This window comes from Mollisia scopiformis (assembly GCF_001500285.1).
Source record: "Mollisia scopiformis unplaced genomic scaffold LY89scaffold_38, whole genome shotgun sequence".
In the NCBI taxonomy this organism is placed as follows: Eukaryota; Fungi; Ascomycota; class Leotiomycetes; order Helotiales; family Mollisiaceae; genus Mollisia; species Mollisia scopiformis.
This window is the reverse complement of record NW_017263618.1, coordinates 262,473-281,284: the sequence shown is the minus strand read 5'-3', so window position 1 is coordinate 281,284 and position 18,812 is coordinate 262,473. Positions and strand designations below refer to the sequence as shown.

At 47.6% G+C, this 18,812-nt stretch overlaps 7 protein-coding genes across 7 annotated transcripts; 5 read left to right on the top strand and 2 right to left on the bottom strand.

The window, feature by feature from the left end:
* Nucleotides 1-433: 433 nt before the first annotated feature.
* Nucleotides 434-2,576, top strand: LY89DRAFT_789966 (alpha/beta-hydrolase; the record flags this gene model as incomplete). Its single annotated transcript, XM_018223316.1, has 5 exons — nt 434-920; nt 975-1,253; nt 1,299-1,378; nt 1,431-1,444; nt 1,494-2,576. Exons 1-5 carry the CDS (start codon nt 733-735, stop codon nt 2,574-2,576), a joined length of 1,644 nt encoding a protein of 547 aa, XP_018061531.1. The 5' UTR covers nt 434-732.
* Nucleotides 2,577-2,857: 281 nt separating this feature from the next.
* LY89DRAFT_789965 (uncharacterized protein) lies at nt 2,858-4,078 on the top strand (the record flags this gene model as incomplete). Its single annotated transcript, XM_018223315.1, has 2 exons — nt 2,858-3,106; nt 3,179-4,078. The coding sequence occupies 2 exons, from the start codon at nt 2,858-2,860 to the stop codon at nt 4,076-4,078; spliced, it is 1,149 nt and encodes a 382-aa protein (XP_018061530.1).
* A 3,568-nt stretch (nt 4,079-7,646) lies between these two features.
* LY89DRAFT_601769 (uncharacterized protein) lies at nt 7,647-9,491 on the top strand (the record flags this gene model as incomplete). Its single annotated transcript, XM_018210212.1, has 1 exon — nt 7,647-9,491. One exon carries the CDS (start codon nt 7,647-7,649, stop codon nt 9,489-9,491), a length of 1,845 nt encoding a protein of 614 aa, XP_018061529.1.
* Nucleotides 9,492-10,494: 1,003 nt separating this feature from the next.
* LY89DRAFT_602008 (Nitroreductase) lies at nt 10,495-11,280 on the top strand (the record flags this gene model as incomplete). The annotated part of the gene is made up of 2 exons (XM_018210225.1): nt 10,495-10,797; nt 10,963-11,280. 2 exons carry the CDS (start codon nt 10,495-10,497, stop codon nt 11,278-11,280), a joined length of 621 nt encoding a protein of 206 aa, XP_018061528.1.
* A 1,151-nt stretch (nt 11,281-12,431) lies between these two features.
* On the bottom strand, nt 12,432-13,833 carry LY89DRAFT_726005 (uncharacterized protein). The gene is made up of 3 exons (XM_018219020.1): nt 13,109-13,833; nt 12,786-13,056; nt 12,432-12,739 (listed from the first exon to the last, which is right to left on the bottom strand). The coding sequence occupies exons 1-2, from the start codon at nt 13,480-13,482 to the stop codon at nt 12,840-12,842; spliced, it is 591 nt and encodes a 196-aa protein (XP_018061527.1). The 5' UTR covers nt 13,483-13,833; the 3' UTR covers nt 12,432-12,739; nt 12,786-12,839.
* Nucleotides 13,834-14,803: 970 nt separating this feature from the next.
* LY89DRAFT_660914 (uncharacterized protein) lies at nt 14,804-16,398 on the top strand (the record flags this gene model as incomplete). The annotated part of the gene is made up of 3 exons (XM_018212574.1): nt 14,804-15,469; nt 15,628-15,936; nt 16,006-16,398. Exons 1-3 carry the CDS (start codon nt 14,906-14,908, stop codon nt 16,396-16,398), a joined length of 1,266 nt encoding a protein of 421 aa, XP_018061526.1. The 5' UTR covers nt 14,804-14,905.
* Nucleotides 16,399-17,108: 710 nt separating this feature from the next.
* On the bottom strand, nt 17,109-18,684 carry LY89DRAFT_767004 (O-methyltransferase-like protein; the record flags this gene model as incomplete). The annotated part of the gene is made up of 5 exons (XM_018221742.1): nt 17,109-17,274; nt 17,325-17,671; nt 17,835-18,011; nt 18,066-18,113; nt 18,166-18,684. The coding sequence occupies 5 exons, from the start codon at nt 18,682-18,684 to the stop codon at nt 17,109-17,111; spliced, it is 1,257 nt and encodes a 418-aa protein (XP_018061525.1).
* Between the last annotated feature and the right edge of the window lie 128 nt (nt 18,685-18,812).

Here is an 18,812-nt window from a genome sequence, read left to right as displayed (position 1 = left end):
TATTTGCGCCTTGAAAAGGGCATCAAGAAAAGAGGTCTATGCAAATCTGCAGAACCTGGTTCCAACAGTGATTATTTACATGGTTTACTTACAGTGTATACCCTAGAAAAAAACCAGGATATTTGAAACCACTTCGATTATGCGACCAAATTCGGCTTTTATTTTTGCCGCTTTATGAATATCAACTCTAAAAATGCACTTGAAACTCATAAATGCTCCAAACTTTATTTACTGTAAGAGTTTCAGAGTACAGCAATAAAATAGCACCAGAAATAATAGTGGATCTGACAAGAGGTCTGAGCGATTTCAGGGGGGGGGACTGTACGAGCCCACCGCCGTTACCTATTGTAGACCGGTAACATAATCATTTCCAGTGTCCGCGCACACGGCTACAACCATTCCAATTCCTTGTCTGCTCCACTCTTTCAAATCACTCCTTCTTCTTCCTCACAGAAACCTATACGAGCGGTGATTCCCGTCAGGGTATTCCCGAATCTCTCAAAGCTCGACTCACCTCATCGTTGATTGGTCTGTGTGAGTACCCGATTCGGGTATGTCCCGTCGGCGAGCTTCTCACGTCATCTACCCCTATTATACTACCCACAAGGCGTTGGCATTCGATCAGTAATACCATATGGTATTTGATCCACTATGGCGACTTTCCTTCTGACGGATATAGATATTCTCATCACTTGACCCTCTTCCCAACACGAAGTCAAGAGACACGCAACTATGTCTGAACCAATTATCCACCACACAACGCTCAACACCGAATTCAAAGGAATCAGACACTCCATTTCATCATCTGGGAACCAAGTATGGCAATTCAGAGGAATAAAATACGCAAATATCCCAACTCGATTCAGACAATCAACCCTCCATGAAGCATTCTCTCCAGTCTACGATGCTACTTCATACGGGTACTTCTCCATCCTTTCCACTTTTCTTGATACTTCTAACTAACTTAATTCCAGACCAACATGTCCACAGCCACTCTTCCCTACTCGAATGGAAGAAGCTCTCATTGGCATCCCATCTCCCATCGACCCCTCAACATTTGACGAATTCGAATGTCTGAACCTAAATATTACAGTACCTGCAAATACTAAACCAAATGCTGGTCTGCCAGTAATGGTTTACGTGCACGGTGGAGGTGGATTTACAGGTTCGAATGCGGATTGGTGGTGTGATGGCGGTGGGATTGTGAAGCGGAGCGTAGAAATTGGGAAGCCAGTTGTGGTTGTTGCTATCAAGTGAGTTCTCCCACCACGTAACGAAAGAAGATTGACCTTGGATAGCTATCGACTTTCCGTATTCGGATACATAGGCTCCGAAGAGTTAAGACAAGTAAACGGCAAAGAAAACACTGCAAACTTTGGTACTTCTCCCTTCCTCCCTCCCCTCTACCACATCGCCACTAACACCCCCAGGACTACGAGACATCGTACCTCCCCTCTCCCTCCCCCGCACATAAACCCAATTAACAACCCCAGCACACATCCCTAACCTGGCTAACCCACAACATCGCCCCCTTCGGCGGCTCCCCCACCAACCTAACCCTCTACGGCGAATCCCACGGCAGTGCCGCCATCTTCACACACCTACACTCCCTCCAACGCCCCCTTTTCCACCGCGCAATAACACAATCCCAACTCCTCGGCACCGCCCTTTTCAGCACGCCGCTCTCCCTCCCCTTCGCTTCCTCAACCTACGAATCTACCAAAACCGCGCTCGGAGTCAGTACCGCCGCTGAACTAGCCGCCGTGCCGTATCAAGACCTGATCGCCGCGTACGTGAAAAGTGATCCTAGGAATGGGATGGGGTGTATGGTTGTTATGGATGATGTATTCTTCCCTTCGGACTGGAAGGGGCGGTTAGGTGGGAATTTTGCGGGGAGGGAGATATTGGTGGGGTGTACGGGGAACGAGAGTTCGGTTGTGAAGATGGTCATGGTTTCTTCTCCTGTTGTGAATCCGAGGCCTACGACGGCTTCTTTTGTGTCTTCGCTGGAGACGGTTCTTTCTGGGTCGAAGGTACGGGATATTTTTGCTAATTATGGAATTGAGGATACCACGGAAGCGGAGTTAGTAGCGGACAAGTTGCTGCAGATTGTCGAAGATGCATGTTGGTATAACCCTCAACGAGTATTCTCCCTCCACGCTCAGAAATCCGGGGTCAAGGTAAACCAATATTCTTTCGAGCAGAAAAATGCATTTGAGGGGCCATTCAAGGGTGTTCCTGCTCACTCGTTGGATTTGGCTTATTTGCATGGGGATGAGAGAATCTTTGACAGCTGTGAGGATCCAGAGGGAGAAAGAAGGTTGCAAGGGGAGCTTAGGGATGCTTGGATTAGGTTTGCGAATGGAGAGGGGGGTGGGGAGGGAGTGAAGATCTTTGGAGCAGAGGGGAATGTTAAAGAGATTAAAGAAGATGGATTTCTGAGCGAGTTTAGAAGAGGTGAGAAATGGGGTGTTTGGGAAGGAGTTGGAGAGGCAGAGTTGGAGGGCTTGATTGGGCTGGTCGTGGTGCATCTTTCGGGGCTGTTAGGGCAGGCTAAGGTAGAGAAGAAAGACTGATGAAATATGGCATTGTTGGCAATGCTATTCAAATCTGAAAATACCTGTACCAGATAACATTAGTATCCACTCATAGTCGCTGGCTCACAAATTACTTCTCAGTAACTCAAAGGAGTCAGCATACTCTTGCAGTCATCAACTCCTCTGAATCCCTTCCACATTCACAAGTCCCCCTCTCCAGCAAGTCATCAACCCCACCACTGCTATAAAGTACCCCAAGATCTCAGCCTACCTATGATCACCAGAACCATCATCCAACCTTACACATTTCAACTTCCAACATGAAGCACTTCCTCGAGCTCCGAAAACGCAAAACGGCTTCCTCCTCTCCAGCAGATACTATCCCTTCCCCACCCGAATTCACATTCACACCATCAGACGCCCGGATCGTGGTAATCTACAAAAATGCCCCAGCATACGTCCATGTCTCTTCGCAAGCTATGGCCCTCGCTAGTCCTGTATGGAAGAAGATCTTCTGTCCAACGTTGAGCGATCACCCGTCGAAAGTCCCGTTGGACCCCCTTCAAAGAGTAAACACGTTTCGCGAAGACAACACCGAAGCCCTACTCATCCTGCTGTGAATCGCACACTTGAGATTCGAGGAGATATTGAAAGACACGCCCTCTCAAGAATTATTAGTCGAGCTCGCTATCCTCTGTTCGGCGTATCGCTGTGAAGGCCTGCTCAAGCCCTGGATAGGCGGTTGGACCGAGCGAAACTTCCGACGCTGGCAGTGTGGCTCGAGCTCCAGGCTGGATTCGCCCAACGTGTGGGCACCCGAGATAGTAAACCCGAAGGGGATGCAACGGTTGATGTTACTTGGATGGGTATTTGAACCTGACCTCGACTTCGATTACTATGAGGAGGCAGTGACGTGGTTGTACCAAGAAACGAAGGAAGATAGTCTGCCCAAGATTCCGGGCAATTGGCCCTTGCCACGTGGCGTTATGGGTAAGAGGGCCCTCAGATGCTCTAGGGGGGTCAAGACTGCCTGTGTTTTAGAGATCCTCCAGGCTCGTAAAAGTGCCATACCAGAGCTTATGGTTGTAGCACGCATGTACTTCAGCTATTTGGAGAAGCACCAGGAAGAAATATCTTACAAGCACAACAAGAAATGCAAGGCACGTATTTTGGAGCTTTACATAGACTGGCTAAAGCGGCCCAGCATGAACTTGTATCCTTGGGATTCCACAGAAACTGGAGGTCCGAAAACGGTGAGGGAGGCCTACGACTTGGAATATACGCGGATCGTCGACCGCATGTCCGTACGCGATCTGGATTGCCATAACATAATGCAGGGACACTGCAACAAGGAGGCAAAGGACGCGTATGGCGCTAACTGGAATCGCATGTGGCTTTTTGCACACAATGGAAGTCCTAAACTTAGGCACCAGTGGAGAGCTGCGCATGAGATGAAGCGCATTAAAAATCTGACCGGAGCTTGGAGCAATCCAAAGCTGGAGCTTGATAGCTATGAGGACGACGATAATGAGGGTTTGTAGAATAAGTGACTGGAGAGATCTTTCTGAGAAGACAACATGACTGACGACTACGTCTTGCTGGCAGGGTGGCAACTCGGGAACTTTCTATTGCGACATACTAGGATTTTACTGATGGAGATGTAGCAAGGTATGGAAACAAAAGTTGAGGGAGTGTAAAGTACTAGTTCGCGAGTTTTCACCAGATAATAGCAAGTACAATGAAGCTTTATTAGCTTGTCACACCAGAATTGACGATTACGGCTAACCCTGTATACAAATGGGGAAAAACAAAGATGTGTCTGGCAATTCATGAAAAAGAAGGATTTGTCTAAGATGTTTCTTAATAATTGGAATCAACTCACTTTACCCAGCTATGTTTGTACACTTCACCTTACTACTGCCCTCACTGCTGCCCACCTCACTGCTGCCCACCTCAATACTGCCAAAGTACTGCCTGCTCTCAGTACTACTTAGCTTGCGCTGGAGTTTTATCTAAGACTCAGAACGTCTACAGAAACCAAGCAATCTCTTGCACCCTCATACACCTGGGCATAGCTATTGACATCCTCTAGAACACCACACTCTCTGTGCTTCGGCCTAATGTTTCCTAGCTGTTTGGCTTTGGATGTTACGAGTTCTTATACTCTCATACATTTTTTCTGCATTTTATTTCGATTTGCTTAGCGTCTAATGTTTATTTAGAATTTGTTTTGAGATGGTAACTCTCGTTCTTTTAGTCGGGGAAATTTAGAAAGACAAGATCGGACTTGGGTTTCTCTATGGGCCGTACCGTATTAATTGCTTTCCAAAATATCATCTTGTAAGCAAATGGACGTAGGAATTCTTGCAAAGGACTATGTGTTATCTTAAAACTAAGGCTTAATTCCAATTAGATCGCTGACTCTTGTGATGTATGAAAAGAGGTAGCGGGGTCAAGAATAGGCACTCTGTCTTATGTAGCAAAGCATAAAGCACCTAGATTTGCATATTCGATCACCACTGTATCTTCACCTCCAAGAAATAAGTTGTGATCAAAGGTCTGAATACATTCATCAGACACTTCCAAATCGGACTAGAAGTCGAAAAAATCTCTCGATGCACGTTCCTTGATGACTACTCATCTCCGGCCTCTTTCCTAGTTCATACATGCGCCCTCGTTGACGGTAACACGGCAAGGTAAACCATAGTTGACTGAGCCCTTCAATCTATGGTCCTGGAAACGAAATCATCGGCACCTCACCGTCAAATGCGTTGTCAAAATGTTCACCAATGAACTTTTCTAGATCCTTGAGATTAAAGCAATGGAAACAGTATGTTTTGTTCATCTGCAATTGAAGTGAAGCGACCAAACTTGGGATAACAAAATATCTGCACGGCTCGATTTGAAGATTGTTGGCTTGAAGTAATGACTTGCTCCATATCATACCTCTCTCGCACAGCCGCCCAAGAATTGCCGCTGACTTCATGGGTAGCACGATTAAGACGTGAAACTTAAATAAAACTGCCTCGCCGTGATCCGAAGAATTTCTTCAATCCAGGAGAATCTGAATCTCAATCGAATTAAAAACTCAACAACTCAACACTAAGCTGTGATATATAGGAACTAAAAGTAACAATATCTGCTTCACACGTAGGCAATGATCTGAGCTGCGTCATTGAAGGAAACCTGAGAAGAGAGCCGTAAAAAGCACGTGATCGTCTCACCTGCATTTCACAAACTAACTTTCTTGCTTCCCACAAGCTGACTTCACCCCTCCTTCTCCCAAGATGTCAAAATATCACCCAACAAGCAAGCTCTCAAACTCTTGACATGCCTTGAACAAAGGCATCGCTCCTCACCGCTCGCTCGCACGTGCAACCCCCTTTTCTCACCAAAGATCTGATAAGATTTTTCATCCTCTTAGCTTCATGTCAGAACAAGTCCATCTTACTTACTCAATCAAACCTAAGAAACCCTGCCCAAACCAAACTATTGGACCAGCACGACATCAAGAAAAAAGATAATTCGTTGGTAAGATCTGATAAGCAAATGTCCACCTCGCTCCAGCCCCCAAAAAGCAAGGAAAGGAAAAAAAAAAAAAAAAACCAAGGATCTAGATGATCAGATAAGATTATTGCTCCACATTTCTCCTCCCAACCGGAAGTGCGTCCTGACTCCGTTGGGTTTCCTTGGCTGTTTCCGAGTTTGCTGACATCCTTGTCCTCACTTTTCTTTCCCTGTAAAAGCCCGGGTGAGAACAAAATTGTACGCGGACTTGTGAGAGGGAGAAGGTAAAGACGGAACAGCGAGTCGGCGACCCCCGGAAATGTCTTCTCCCACTTTCTGTACCACCCCACTTACCGACTTTCTAACCCGGCCGAGCATTCATCCCCATCGGACATCTCCCCAAGCACCTCTTCCTGCAGAGAGATAGCAAAAGCAAATCACGGCCGAGCAGAAAAATAATAGTAGTCATCTCTGCATATTGCATATTGCATATTGCATATGCAACGAGGCCGTTGTCGGAAACAGAAAGAAGAAAGACAGATTTCCCCTTTTTCTTCATGTGGGTGCAGGTGGGACATCAGATCATCAGATAAGATTTGTGCACCGGGTCGGGCTTGGAGGATCCTTGTCCCATCCTTATATCCTTGGAAGTGGACTTTTTTGTCTTTGGGGGTGAAACGGTGAGGGACACGAGTTCCGATGATTTGTCCTGCTTGTGCTTCTGTGCAATGAGTTCCGGATCGGATGGATGGATGAGAAGAGAAGAGAAGAGAAGAGAAGAGATACGAAAGAGACGGGAAAGGAACGGGTGGAAAAGCCATCTTTCTTGCGCGATGTTTGGTAGAGATGTGCTCATCTGCGAGATGAGGTGGTGCGATTCTTTGTTTCCGAGGAGGGATCGGGGGGACCTCAGGCTGCAGGCCGGGGAAGGATGGGCTGGGAATTGGATGAATTGCGTTGAAGGGCAGCCATTGCAGCGTTGATCGAACTGCTATTTGCAGGAATGATCATACTGCGTAGGGATGATGATGATGATGAGGTGGGCTACGTAATTGATATGTGGACAAGAGAGGCAAACAATTGAGTCTCCTATTTCAACTCTCCTATTCTGAGAAGTACCCATTTCCTTGTTCCTACTGTAGTAAAAGCGCAAACATCCAAGCTTCTTTGATCCCACAATTCATCAGAGCCGCGTCGTGGTGGTCGTATCTCAATCTCTTGGCTATTGTTTTCTGTGTTCCCCGGTGTGCGAAAAAAGTGCAAGGTGGGACTGGACTGGACTGGACGGCTCAACGACTTCCTCGGCTCTGACCGATTTCGCTGTGCTGTGCTGTGCGGCAAGCGACGCGATTAAAAAGATCCGCCGCCACCGTTCTCATCTCATAATAATCAAGTCATCGCTGACTTTTACCACGAAAAGACGAAAAGACGCTTCCTCTCCCCTCTACCACTTACGATTTACTAGCCGTGCCCCAACGACCACGAGTAAACATATTCATCTCGATGCGATAACAATCATCGTCTTCGTCGATTTCTTTTTGTACTTTCCACCATCCGTCACTCCGGTACATGCTTCGACGATCCATTCGAACCATCATCACAATGTCGCGACCTGTAGCTATCCGCACGCACACAACTTCCCACTGCATCCCTGAAGAGCCTTCTCCACGATCCTCCGTCCCCTCTCTGACCTACTCCTCCTCTTCATCCGCCGATGAAACCGAAGAACCTCCCAGACCTCGTCGCGCATCTACAAAATTGATCTCGCAAAATGCTGCCGATGTCCAGAGACTCATTGGCGAGTCCGGCACCAAGCTGATTGAGAAGTGCTGCGGCGGGGGTTGCATGATGGCAATCACTAAGAGCGACGGCCTTACATTCGAGCGCGTTCCTCTGCCAGACAACGATGCGTATCGTGCTCTGCAATTGAACATTGGGCCAATTCCGACTACGCTGTCGAATATCCCGGGAATGCCCCCAAAGACGGTACACCTGGAGCAGATCAAGAAGGGTGCCACTGAAACTTCTTCGACCGACTCTGCGATTTCTATGGGCGAGACGAAGGAGGAGTCTACAATTGAGGTCCCGAATAACGATTCCATTGACTTCACACCCCACCTTACGAGCGAGCATCACGAAATCGATACTAAGATCCACCCTCCGAGCTTCGTCCAACCTCATCCTCCATACCACGTCTACTCTGCGAAGATCTTCTCTGCCCGCGAACTCACCAGACCGGGTGCTGAGAAGAGAACTTTCCATTTCGACCTCGATGTCACCGACTACCCTGAGGAGTTGGGCGTGGACTTCAAGGTGGGCGGGGCAATTGGTGTCTCTGCTCCCAATGAAGAGTCAGCTGTCGATGAGCTCATGGATCTACTCTCCATCCCACGATTTCTACGCGACCGTGAGATTCTGCTGAAGACTGATGGCGGACGCTGGCCTACTGTCTGGGGCGATGAGAAGGCTAGAGAATTGGTCACAACACGTCGAGCACTCTTGACCTGGTGCAGCGATATCCAATCATATGCTCCTACCAAGCCTCTTCTACGAGTACTTGCAGAATATGCTACGGATTTGAACGAAAAGAAGGTTCTGTTGTACCTGTGCAGTGGAGAAGGACAGGGTGTTTTCTGTGATTTCAGAACCGGACCACATGTCACCGTCAATCAACTTTTACACGCTTTCCCCTCCTCGAAGCCACCTCTTGATGACCTCCTCTCCAATCTCCAACCTCTTATGCCACGATTCTACTCTCTGTCAAACGACCCCCACGAATCCTGCGTCCCAGCCGCTGGCTGTTCCCGCCTCATCGAAATCGCAGTCACCGTCCACGAAACCCCCAATTGGCGCGGTGGTCCACGAACCGGTGTCGGTTCCGGCTTCTTCGAGCGTCAAGCAAGAAAGTACATCGAAGCTGAAGCCAAGGGAGAGAAGATCGATCTCCGCGTCCCTATGTTCAAGGGCTTGATGGCCAATCCTCTAGCTAGAGAACATGTCGCTGATGGTCCTATGCTCTTGATCGGTGCCGGTGTAGGCGTGGCTCCATTCCGAGGTTTCATGCAACGACGTCTCCGCAACGCCAACTGTGCGAATAAGATTTGGGTTCTTCAAGGTGTGCGTGATTCTCTGTACGATGAGCTGTATAGTGGAGAATGGGGTGTTCACGAGAGCGAGGTCAAGAAGGTTGTTCAGAGTCGGAAGAGTAGTGGGAATAACAAGTATGTTCAAGACGAGGTTATTGCACAAGCAGATCTGGTCTGGTTCATCATCAATAGTCTCGATGGTCGAGTCTTCGTTTGTGGTAGTAAGCAGGGCATGGGCGAAGGTGTCGATGGAGCTCTCATCGATGTTGCGATGAAGAAGGGAAATCTTGGTCGCGAGGAGGCTAAGAAGTTTTGGGATTTGAAGAAGGAAGCTGGTCAGTACATTGCTGAGACTTGGTAGTCGGATTTTTAAGTGCGAAGCTTTCTTTCTTGTGAATAGTACTTTGGATACAGGGCATGGCGTTGATCAGGGCATTGCATGGCGTTTAGATTCGGAAAACATATGGGCAACAAACAAGCAATTGTTGGAGCATAGGTTTAGATGGGGGCGAGGCGTCTTTGCTTGATTAGCTGCTGGATATTCTTGAGTACATAGTTGCGGTCCATTGTAGCAGGGGAGAGAATGCAGACAGACATACAGCATTTACCAATCCAGCATATTTCGTGCAGTGATTCAATTCAATTCAATTCAATCCAATTTCAAAGCATCACTCATGCACGGCGTTAACCCATTAAAGTCAATGCCCAATCCACACCAATAACCCCTCCACACCACACCACCTCACCTCACCTCACCTCACCTCACATCCTGCACAAAAAGCTTATCCATCCACACCCCTCATGCAGGCACCACACACCACACCACATCTCCCATCCCACCTCACCCCGATTCGCACGCCCCCCGCGTCTCGCACGAGCCCGGCACAATCCACCCGACAAAACCCCGACGCAGCGCAAGTCCGATTTCCAATCATCACCAATCCTGCTGACAGGCCCCTGATGTAAGCGGGCGGTGAGCATTTTTCTGCCGTGGTTACCCCACTACGGTTGCTGGGATAGGGTGAGAGATGGTCTCTTGTGGGACTTTACTCGTAGCAGGAGAAAGAGAAAGAAGAGGAAAGAGGACGAAACGAAGACGAAGAATGCAAGTCCCGCTCTGGGTTTTTGTCGCTAGTTTGTTGGTTTCGTTGCTGGGTGGGGAGATGGCGAGTTTCTGGTTTCGGGAGGGGGGCAGGTGGGGAGGGGATATAAGGAGTGCTGCTTCCCTTCGTGGATTGAGTTGGATATTCACTTCACCATCTCTCTCAACTCCTCTTCCTCCAAAACCACAATCAACCCCCCTACTACAACAACAACAACAACAACAACAATCCCAACACCACTTCTCATCAACCTCCCCGAAAATGGCCGCCCCAGCAATCTCCTCCCAAGCCCTCCTAACCCTCATGAAAAACCGCCGCACCTACTACGCCCTCTCGAAATCCTCCCCGATCCCCAACGACAAGATCACGGCTATCGTGCAGGATGTGCTGAAGCATTCGCCGAGTAGCTTTAACAGTCAGAGTACGAGGGTTGTGGTGTTGTTTGGGGGGGAGCATGATAAGTTGTGGGGGTTTGCTAAGGAGGCTATTAAGGCTATTGTGCCTGCTGATGCGTGGCCTGCGAGTGAGCAGAGACTGAATGGGTTCTTGGGGGGTTATGGGACTGTGAGTTACCTTTTTTCTTCAGTTGGTGTCCTTGGTTGTGAAAGAAGAGGATATTTTCTGCCCCCACTTGCTAGTTTCGGAGTGAGACGAACCCCTCTTCCAACCCTCTTTATATCCTCACTTGATTCAAAAGTCATGCACCGTACTGATGATAAAGATAAACAGGTCCTCTTCTTCGACGACCGCACAACCGTCGCAGGCATGCAACAAAAATTCGCCCTCTACGCCGACAAGTTCCCCGTCTGGGCCTCGCAATCCAACGGCATGACCCAGTACGCCGTCTGGACGGCGCTCGAAGCCGAAGGATTGGGCGCAAACTTGCAGCATTATAACCCGCTGATCGATCAGAAGGTCGCTGAGGAGTGGGGATTGAGCAAGGATTGGGAGTTGAGCGCTCAGTTGGTGTTTGGGAAGAGGGAGGGGGAGCCCGGGGAGAAGACTTTTATGCCGATTGAGGAGAGGGTTAAGGTTTTTGGTGCGTAGATGGGGAGTGAGGGGATGTTATGAGCGGATGGAGTGTGGGTGGGGGAGAGGTGGAGGGATTTGCTTTCTTGCACTGCGCGGTGTTCTTTTGATGGATGGATTGGTGGAGGAGAAATGGCTTTGCATGGCTTTCATACTTAGAACTCTAGATCTTTCGCTTTGCGGCGAGTAGATGGCGATGAAGTTTGCTTTTAGACACTCTTCTTCTGTTTTGGTCTCTTGGTTGTATGTTGGCGCTCGTGTTCCTAAGTGGGGCTGGTGGTGCAAGAATCTTTGTCTACAGCGTTGCCACCATCCTTGAATCGCAGCGATATCCTGATTCCACAATCCTTCTTTCCTACCTGCCTTTCTTCCACACCTCCATTATTCGTCCTTCCCACCTTCGCCTACGCATCGCCATGGGATCCCAAAAGCACACAACACTCTCATCTCCTTCGAGGTACTAGCTTTTTGAGGTAGGAAAGCACAGGCTCGCGAATTCGAGGAGGGGTTCAGATAGGAGTAGGTAATGGCGTTTGAGATCTGAGATTATTGGGGTATTGATTGGGTAAAGGTGAGTATGGTTGTGGTGAAAGCATGTGCTTTCTTTTATCTTTAGACCTCGAGTGAGTACCCGGATCGTGTAGTATACGAATACTGTCATGAGCAGGGTTTTCTACATGGGAAGATGAGAACTGGTTATTATTTTCAAAGGTCGCTTTTGTTTCGTTCTTCGGTTCTACTGCATGTAAGTTTATAGGCGTATAGATGTATGTTTTAGTCGTGGTTTGGTGAAAGGCGCTTTAGGAGAGAAAAGTTCTAGAATTTCGACTGGGTGATGGAAGGAGTAGGGAATTGTAAGAAGCTGGTGAATCGCAAGAAGGACCTGGAAAACCTTGTGACACGCTGGTTGAACAGTCGCGTACCCCCCGCGAATCACTCATTTCATCTCTGACTCGCCACGTTTGTTGAGCAAAGAGTAAGATGATGTATGCAAGCAACATTTTGGGACTCGATCACGGCAAGGTTCTGTCAAGAGTTAAGCCGTTCTCCGCTTCTTTTGCTTTATAGCTTTTACTGCGTTACACATCATGCATCTTTGCACTTAATTCCACTCTGTAATTGCAAACTCAGGCATTTGATTATGGCATCTACTCTCGTTTATCAAAAACCCCCAAAGTGTCATCATACACCTCTGCTTCCCACATGTTACACCGCGAACAACACGGTTTCTCCAATTCGCAACAAAAGCATCTCTGTTCTGCTACTTTGCCAGTGAAGAGATATCCGATCATTCCTATCTCCCGACAAAGAGTTATTCATCGTCTATCCAATCCGCATCAGGAACCGGGATTTGTACACCACTCTCCCACGTTCCTGTGACTTTCTCCATACGACGATCTTCGCTCTCGGCAGAAGGCTCGACTCCAACATCAGAGCATATGCTCTGCCACAGACTTTCCCCATTGTCATGCCATAGCTTGTCTACCTTAGCCATGAAATGTCGGTGTGTTTCTCGATCATACCATGAGTGGCCAGAGGTATATCCCTCTTTTAGTAAGTGCATCATATCGCTAGCTTCACGGACCGTGATCGGAGCCTCCGCAAGTTCCCAGGGATAAAGACCCCGGCCTGTTTTGTAGCTCGGCTTTGTGAGCGTCAAATAGACGTCCTTTGCATTTCTTTTTTGTGCTCAGAACACATCTCTTCTTTTTCGTCGTCGAGACGTTCGAAGTACTTCGCGGACGATGGCCACGATGCCTCTGACTGTCTCCGTACGGACTTTCGATATCTTTTCTGTTGAGCTGTTAGCCTTGTAGCTGTTAGAGAAGCTTAATAGACCTCGTACCCATGATACCGGCTGGTAGAGGCCAGTGCTCTGGAAGTGGTGTTACTGTAGTCTTCTTTGGTGTCGCCGTATAAGAACGACACCGCCTCATCAAAGTAGTTGACTTCACCATCTGGTTGAAAGACCCGTCCAAGCAGCATCATCGTTTGTCTGTTCTCCGGAGTCTCCAACTCGGGTTTTTGTCTGAAATTCCGAGCGATCCAGCCGCCTACCCAAGGCTTGAGCAGATTTTGACAGCGATACGTGGCATAGAGGATAGCGAGCTCGATTAATAGTTCTTGGGAGGGTGTGTCTTTTAATATGTCCTCAAATTTCAAGTGTGTGACGCACAGTAGGATGAGTAGCGTTTCAATGTTATCTTTGGAGAAGTCCATTTCTTCAACTGGGCTCAGCCTCAGAGTAGGGTTATTTCTCTATGGTGGACAGAAGAGGTTCTTCCATACCGGCCTAGCGAGTGCCATAGCTTGTGAAGACACATGGGCGTAGGCTGGGGCATTTTTGTATGTTATCTTGAGACGGGTGTCGGATGGTGTAAATATAAACTCGAGAAAAAAGGGGATGGTGGTTTTGGGAGAGGGGGAAGCTATTTTGAATTATTTGGTTTTGGTGGTGTGTTGGGATTTGAGAGTGGGAGTGTGTGAGGCAGGTTGATGGTCATGGGAGGTACGTTAGGATTTTGGGACTACTTTATAGCAAAAGAGGGCGGGATGACTATTCAGAGAGAGAAACCTATGAATGCATTGGGTGATTCAAAGACTCTTGATGACTGCAAAAGTGTACCAGCGACTCGTATTTGTGATGCTGCTGTAGCGGCAAAATGAAATTTCCTTACACATCCGTGGATTAGCGATCTTGGTTGTGACTGTAAGTCTCGAGTTCCTTGAGTATGATACTGCACTTTGCTTTCATTACCTTCTTCCTTTCAGGTCTTTCTTAATGGACAAGTACGGCTGACCCTTAATACAAATGGGTAAAAACAAGGATTTGTTTGGCAATTTATGAAAAAGAAGGATTTGTCTGGCATTTTGTTAAAAAGAAGGATTTGTCTAGCAACTATATTGTCAACTCACCTTACCCGTCACACACATCACTACTGCCCACCTCACTGCTGCCCACCTCACTGCTAGCAGAGTATTGCTTGCCTCCAATCCTACCTATAAGGATAGAGGAGTAGGAGTGATGGAGGAGTGATGGAAGGAGGAGTAAAAGGGCGCGCGAACAACTTTCACTAGCGCTGAAAAACTCAAATGAGGCTGAAACGCTTTAATTTCCCATCGTCTACTCACCTCCTTACCCTTCCACTCCCTCTTTCATACTTTTACTCCTTTCTCACATCTCCCTCAAGCTAGGTAGTACTAAGAGCAAGTAGTATTCTGGCAGCTGTGAGGTGGGTAGTGAGCTCGAGGTGGATAAGCAGCATGGAGATAATTGATAATGAGTGGACTAAGAGCTGGGTAAGGTGAGTTGGTGTTGATTGCTAACGTGCATAATGTGGCGTTGAAGTCAATTTCATGATTGGCTAAACCAGGATTGAATCTGTATGCACGTTCGTCGTGATACAGCATTTGCCCTCAAATCAACGGTAATTCAGCCCGCACTGAACAAACTCAGCCACCATGGCCAACAAAGCCGCAGCCTCACTCAGGGAACGGCATATACGAACAGACCTTTCGAATTCCGCATCTTGCGATCAATGTCCAAACAACATCACCCAACCTTCGCGACATATGCTCTCATCAGAGAATCTGTAGAACACCATTCACACGATTTCTTCTTTGTCTGGGTGTATTCTTCACGATGGCGATGCTGTACCCCAGCCTCGTCTTACTTCTCCTCCCACAATATACCCAAGCTGAGAATTTCAAGCCCAACTGCACCATTCCTCCTCCTGGAGCAACTTATGTTTCGGGACCAAACACTCGAGGTACTACTACTATACTTTGGAACTGCTTGTCTATCATCTTCCTCTGTACCTGGAACATTCAACACTTGAACATACCAGCAGGTCGACCTCGAGCGAAAAGCTGGCTTCAATCCACCTGGTGGGCTATCTTGGACTCGAGAACCAAGATCAAATGGATGATTTTTACGATTTTGGTCCCTGAGTATCTAGTTGGCAAGGCGTTTGGCGAGTGGCTTGCCGCGAAAGAAGGAGTTTCTTATGTTAAAAGATGGTACCCGGAGAATGTAATCGAGTGGGAAACTGTCCATGTTTACATGGCAAATATGGGGTATTTCGTGGTCGACTTCCGCGATCTGATAAGTGATGTACAAAGTGAGAATGAAACGTGCTTGGCTGTAGGAAATGCTATAGTCCAGAAACTAATACATCAAAGCCATATTCCAGCAGTTGATAGATACGTTTCGGTCGAGGTCGAGAGTTGACTCGAGCAAAGAGTTATGTTTACATCGATTGCAGCATCGTTGCTGGGCACTAAACAACCTCCAACTTGACGGCGCTTTCTGCGTTGGTATAGTAGACATGCCAAACATCCCCAGTCTTGAATTGGAAAAGTTAGATAGGAGACAAATTGGTCAAAGGCCTAGCCCTTGCCCAGATCATCTATCTTATTGCGCAGCTAGCTGCACGCAAAATCGCGGCGCTTCCTTCCACTCAGCTTGAGATAGCAGCACTCGCCTTTTCTGCATCAAGTATGATCACATATATATTTTACTGGGGCCGCCCTCAGGGAGTTAACAGTATGCGACTTCTCAAAGCAAAGAGAATCCCAGATCACCACCGCTTGGGGATAATCTTGAGTGGCCGCCCGGTGCATCTGTGGACCTCTGTCAGAACGCCAGAGAGGCTTGACAAACAATTAGACCTTGTTCCTCTACCAAATGATGGATCCAATACAATCATAGGGAATAACGCTTCTGTATCTACTTGGACTTAGGATAATTTCAGTCAGCATCTGAATACCCTGCCCTTAGCATTCCGTGCTGTGATCGGCGGTACACTTTTTGGTGGAGTTCATTGCCTGGCGTGGAATTTCCATTTCCCCACTCCCGACGAACAACTCGCATGGAGGTTTTGTTCGGTTTTGATAGCCTGCTTGCCTACTTTATCGATACCTGCTCTTGGAGGATGGATGTATCTCAACAATGAGAGAAAACTCAATCAATGCCCAGTAATGAGCTTCCTAATCGGCTCAATCTGCATCCTTCTCCTCGCTGCATACATCCTAGCACGACTCTTCCTGATCGTCGAGATATTTAGAAGCCTGTTCTTCCTCCCACTAGAAGCGTACATCGAGACTTGGTCTGGAAACTTCCCTCATTTCGGTTGATGGAGTATTGAGGTGCCAGCCCCTGGATGGAATTTTGAGTGCTGGGACGAAGCTGTTTTCAAATCACGAATTCGGCTCTTCTACTTCAAGAGTGTCATCAAGGATTAATCAGCTGCAGTCTTGGAGACATGTTGTTGCAAAATAGCAGCCGGAGAGCAAAGATATGGTAGTGAGACTATTCAAAGAGAGCTATGAGAGTACTAGCTTCTCTATGCGGCGTTGAAGTTTTCATGTATAGTGGACGAAGCCACAACGATGGAATGACAATATACGCAGCGTAACGAAAAATGGTTTCTCTTTAGGATACTTCTTTCCCCTGCAATTAATTTCTTCTCTGTCTAAAGTTTTTGAAGCCGTTTGCTTCTCAGCCATTTCACTTGGATAGCTTTTCGTTGCATTTCATCTGAGCACGACTACAACGAGTATTTCTGTCATCAGCCAATTCTCAATAATTTATTCCTTAGCCATTCTTGAGCAATACACGCATAATCGCAAGAGGAGACTTTTTCCAACGCTATACTCTGACTCTGCAAAACGAACAACCTAAAAGCACCTGCACCTGCTTTTAGGTGGAACCGGCGCTGGAGACAACACCATGAACAAGGATAGAAACTTGGGTCCTGAGCTCAAAAGCTTCCTAAGTTGCCTAATCAAATACGTGGCAATTTCTCGCGCGCCATCAATGTCTCTCGTCCCAGCAACATACAACTTTATTTGTCCTCCCACACAACTGTAATAACACTCATCGTCCCTACTTCCATCTTCTTAACACCAACAAACTTGAATCGCTTATCTGCCTGTGTGAATAACGTAATCCAATCCTCCAGCTCTCGCTCTCTTGCATTAAATAGAGTCATCATCAGCATATCGTAAGCCCTAAAACTTTTAGCATCCTCATCTCCACTCACTCACTGCTTTTGACTCACCGAATATTCTTCTCTCCCAATAAATCAAGCGTTCCGAGTTCGGGAACCACCCCATCATTAACTATGATTCTCGCTCCATGCCTCAATGCTGGGATCAGCTTCTGCAGAATCTTCACACAATAGTGGTCAGGCCAATTGTGAAGAACGGCGCGCAAGAGGAAAGTCTCCGCAACTATAGGCTGCTCGGTGAAGAAGTCGTGTTCCATGAACTTGATTCGAGGCCTTAGTTCAGCGGGAACCTTCTCTTCGGCTCCATTGATGGCCTCTGGTAGATCTTGTACGACAAAGTTTAGGTCTTTGAATTCCTGTGCAAGGAGGATGCTGACTCCACCGGAAGAACCACCAACCTATTACTCATGAATCGTGTCAGTATGTTCCAGGAAGTCTCTTGAGCTTTTCCAGCTACGACTAGAGAGCTTTAGAGCATGAACAACTTCCGAGAATAGGCTTTGGCTTCAAACGTATAGAATCCGTCTGGATGAGGACACATGACACCAAGAAGTGACTTACATCAACGACTGTACTAGCACCCAGCGAAGCCCAGTCGAATGCTCTGGGAAGAAATGCTGCCTCTCGACCTGCAGGAACCAGAGTGCTTATTGCACTGGTGAACCGCCGAGCTTTTTCTGGGTTCTTCCCAAGCCAATCAAACATGCTGTCTTTGGTATTGTGAGCAAGTGCGTGGCCCTGCATAAGTTAGCTAAGGGAAAGTAAATGCGGATCTTCTTGGAATAATTGTACGCTTTCGTTTGGCTCACTGCTGCTGAAAGTACGCATCGCGTCAACCGTCTAATTTAGGGTTAGTTGTTACTTCAAGCATCTTATTAAATCTTGGACGTACTCTCGCCATGCTCTGCCAGCATTCGTCAAACATCAATCCCGCCATATCCATCGCCTTCGGATCGTCTCTCAACTGCCGACTAGCCGCTGTATGAGCAACGTACCCTCTTTCCGGCTCACAAAACACTCGGTGCCAGCACATCGCAAAGCGTAAGATTCGTCTCAAATCCAATTCCGGAAGCTCGCATTGTTTCGCAAGGTTAGAAAAAGAGATATTAGAGTACAAAGGTACTTTTGAAGCGATGTCGTAGACATAGATAGCATCCAAAGACGTGCCGTTCATGACCGGTCTCAGACAAGCGCTGGGTCCTTGGAGCAGGTCTTGAAGCTCGATTGATGCTGCGAGGGCCTTTCTTCGAGCATTGTCGACTTCGATGGCTTCTTTTGGGATCCCTAGGTTCGGTGGGGCATCGACGTTGAATGAAGGAGTGGGAATGCCTTGGGCTTCGAGGTAGCCGTTCACCTTCTCGGTGTTGGTTGATATAATGGCAGCCAGCTCGATGATTCTGTTAGATAACATGATGGGTAAGTTTGGTATAGATTTCTTTAAATGGTTGGGACGGGATGTCCGTATTATACAGACAATTACGGTACGAAGGGTGATGCGACGGAAAGGTTCGTTGACTGTGCCGTTCTCGTTGCGATCTA

Excerpts from the sequence above, each read along its gene's own strand:
- LY89DRAFT_726005 (XM_018219020.1), bottom strand. The coding sequence starts at position 13,482 with ATGGACTTCTCCAAAGATAACATTGAAACGCTACTCATCCTACTGTGC. Across the intron at positions 13,057-13,108 it reads TCTACCAGCCGGTATCATGG|AAAAGATATCGAAAGTCCGT; the intron begins GTACGAGGTCTA and ends ACAGCTCAACAG.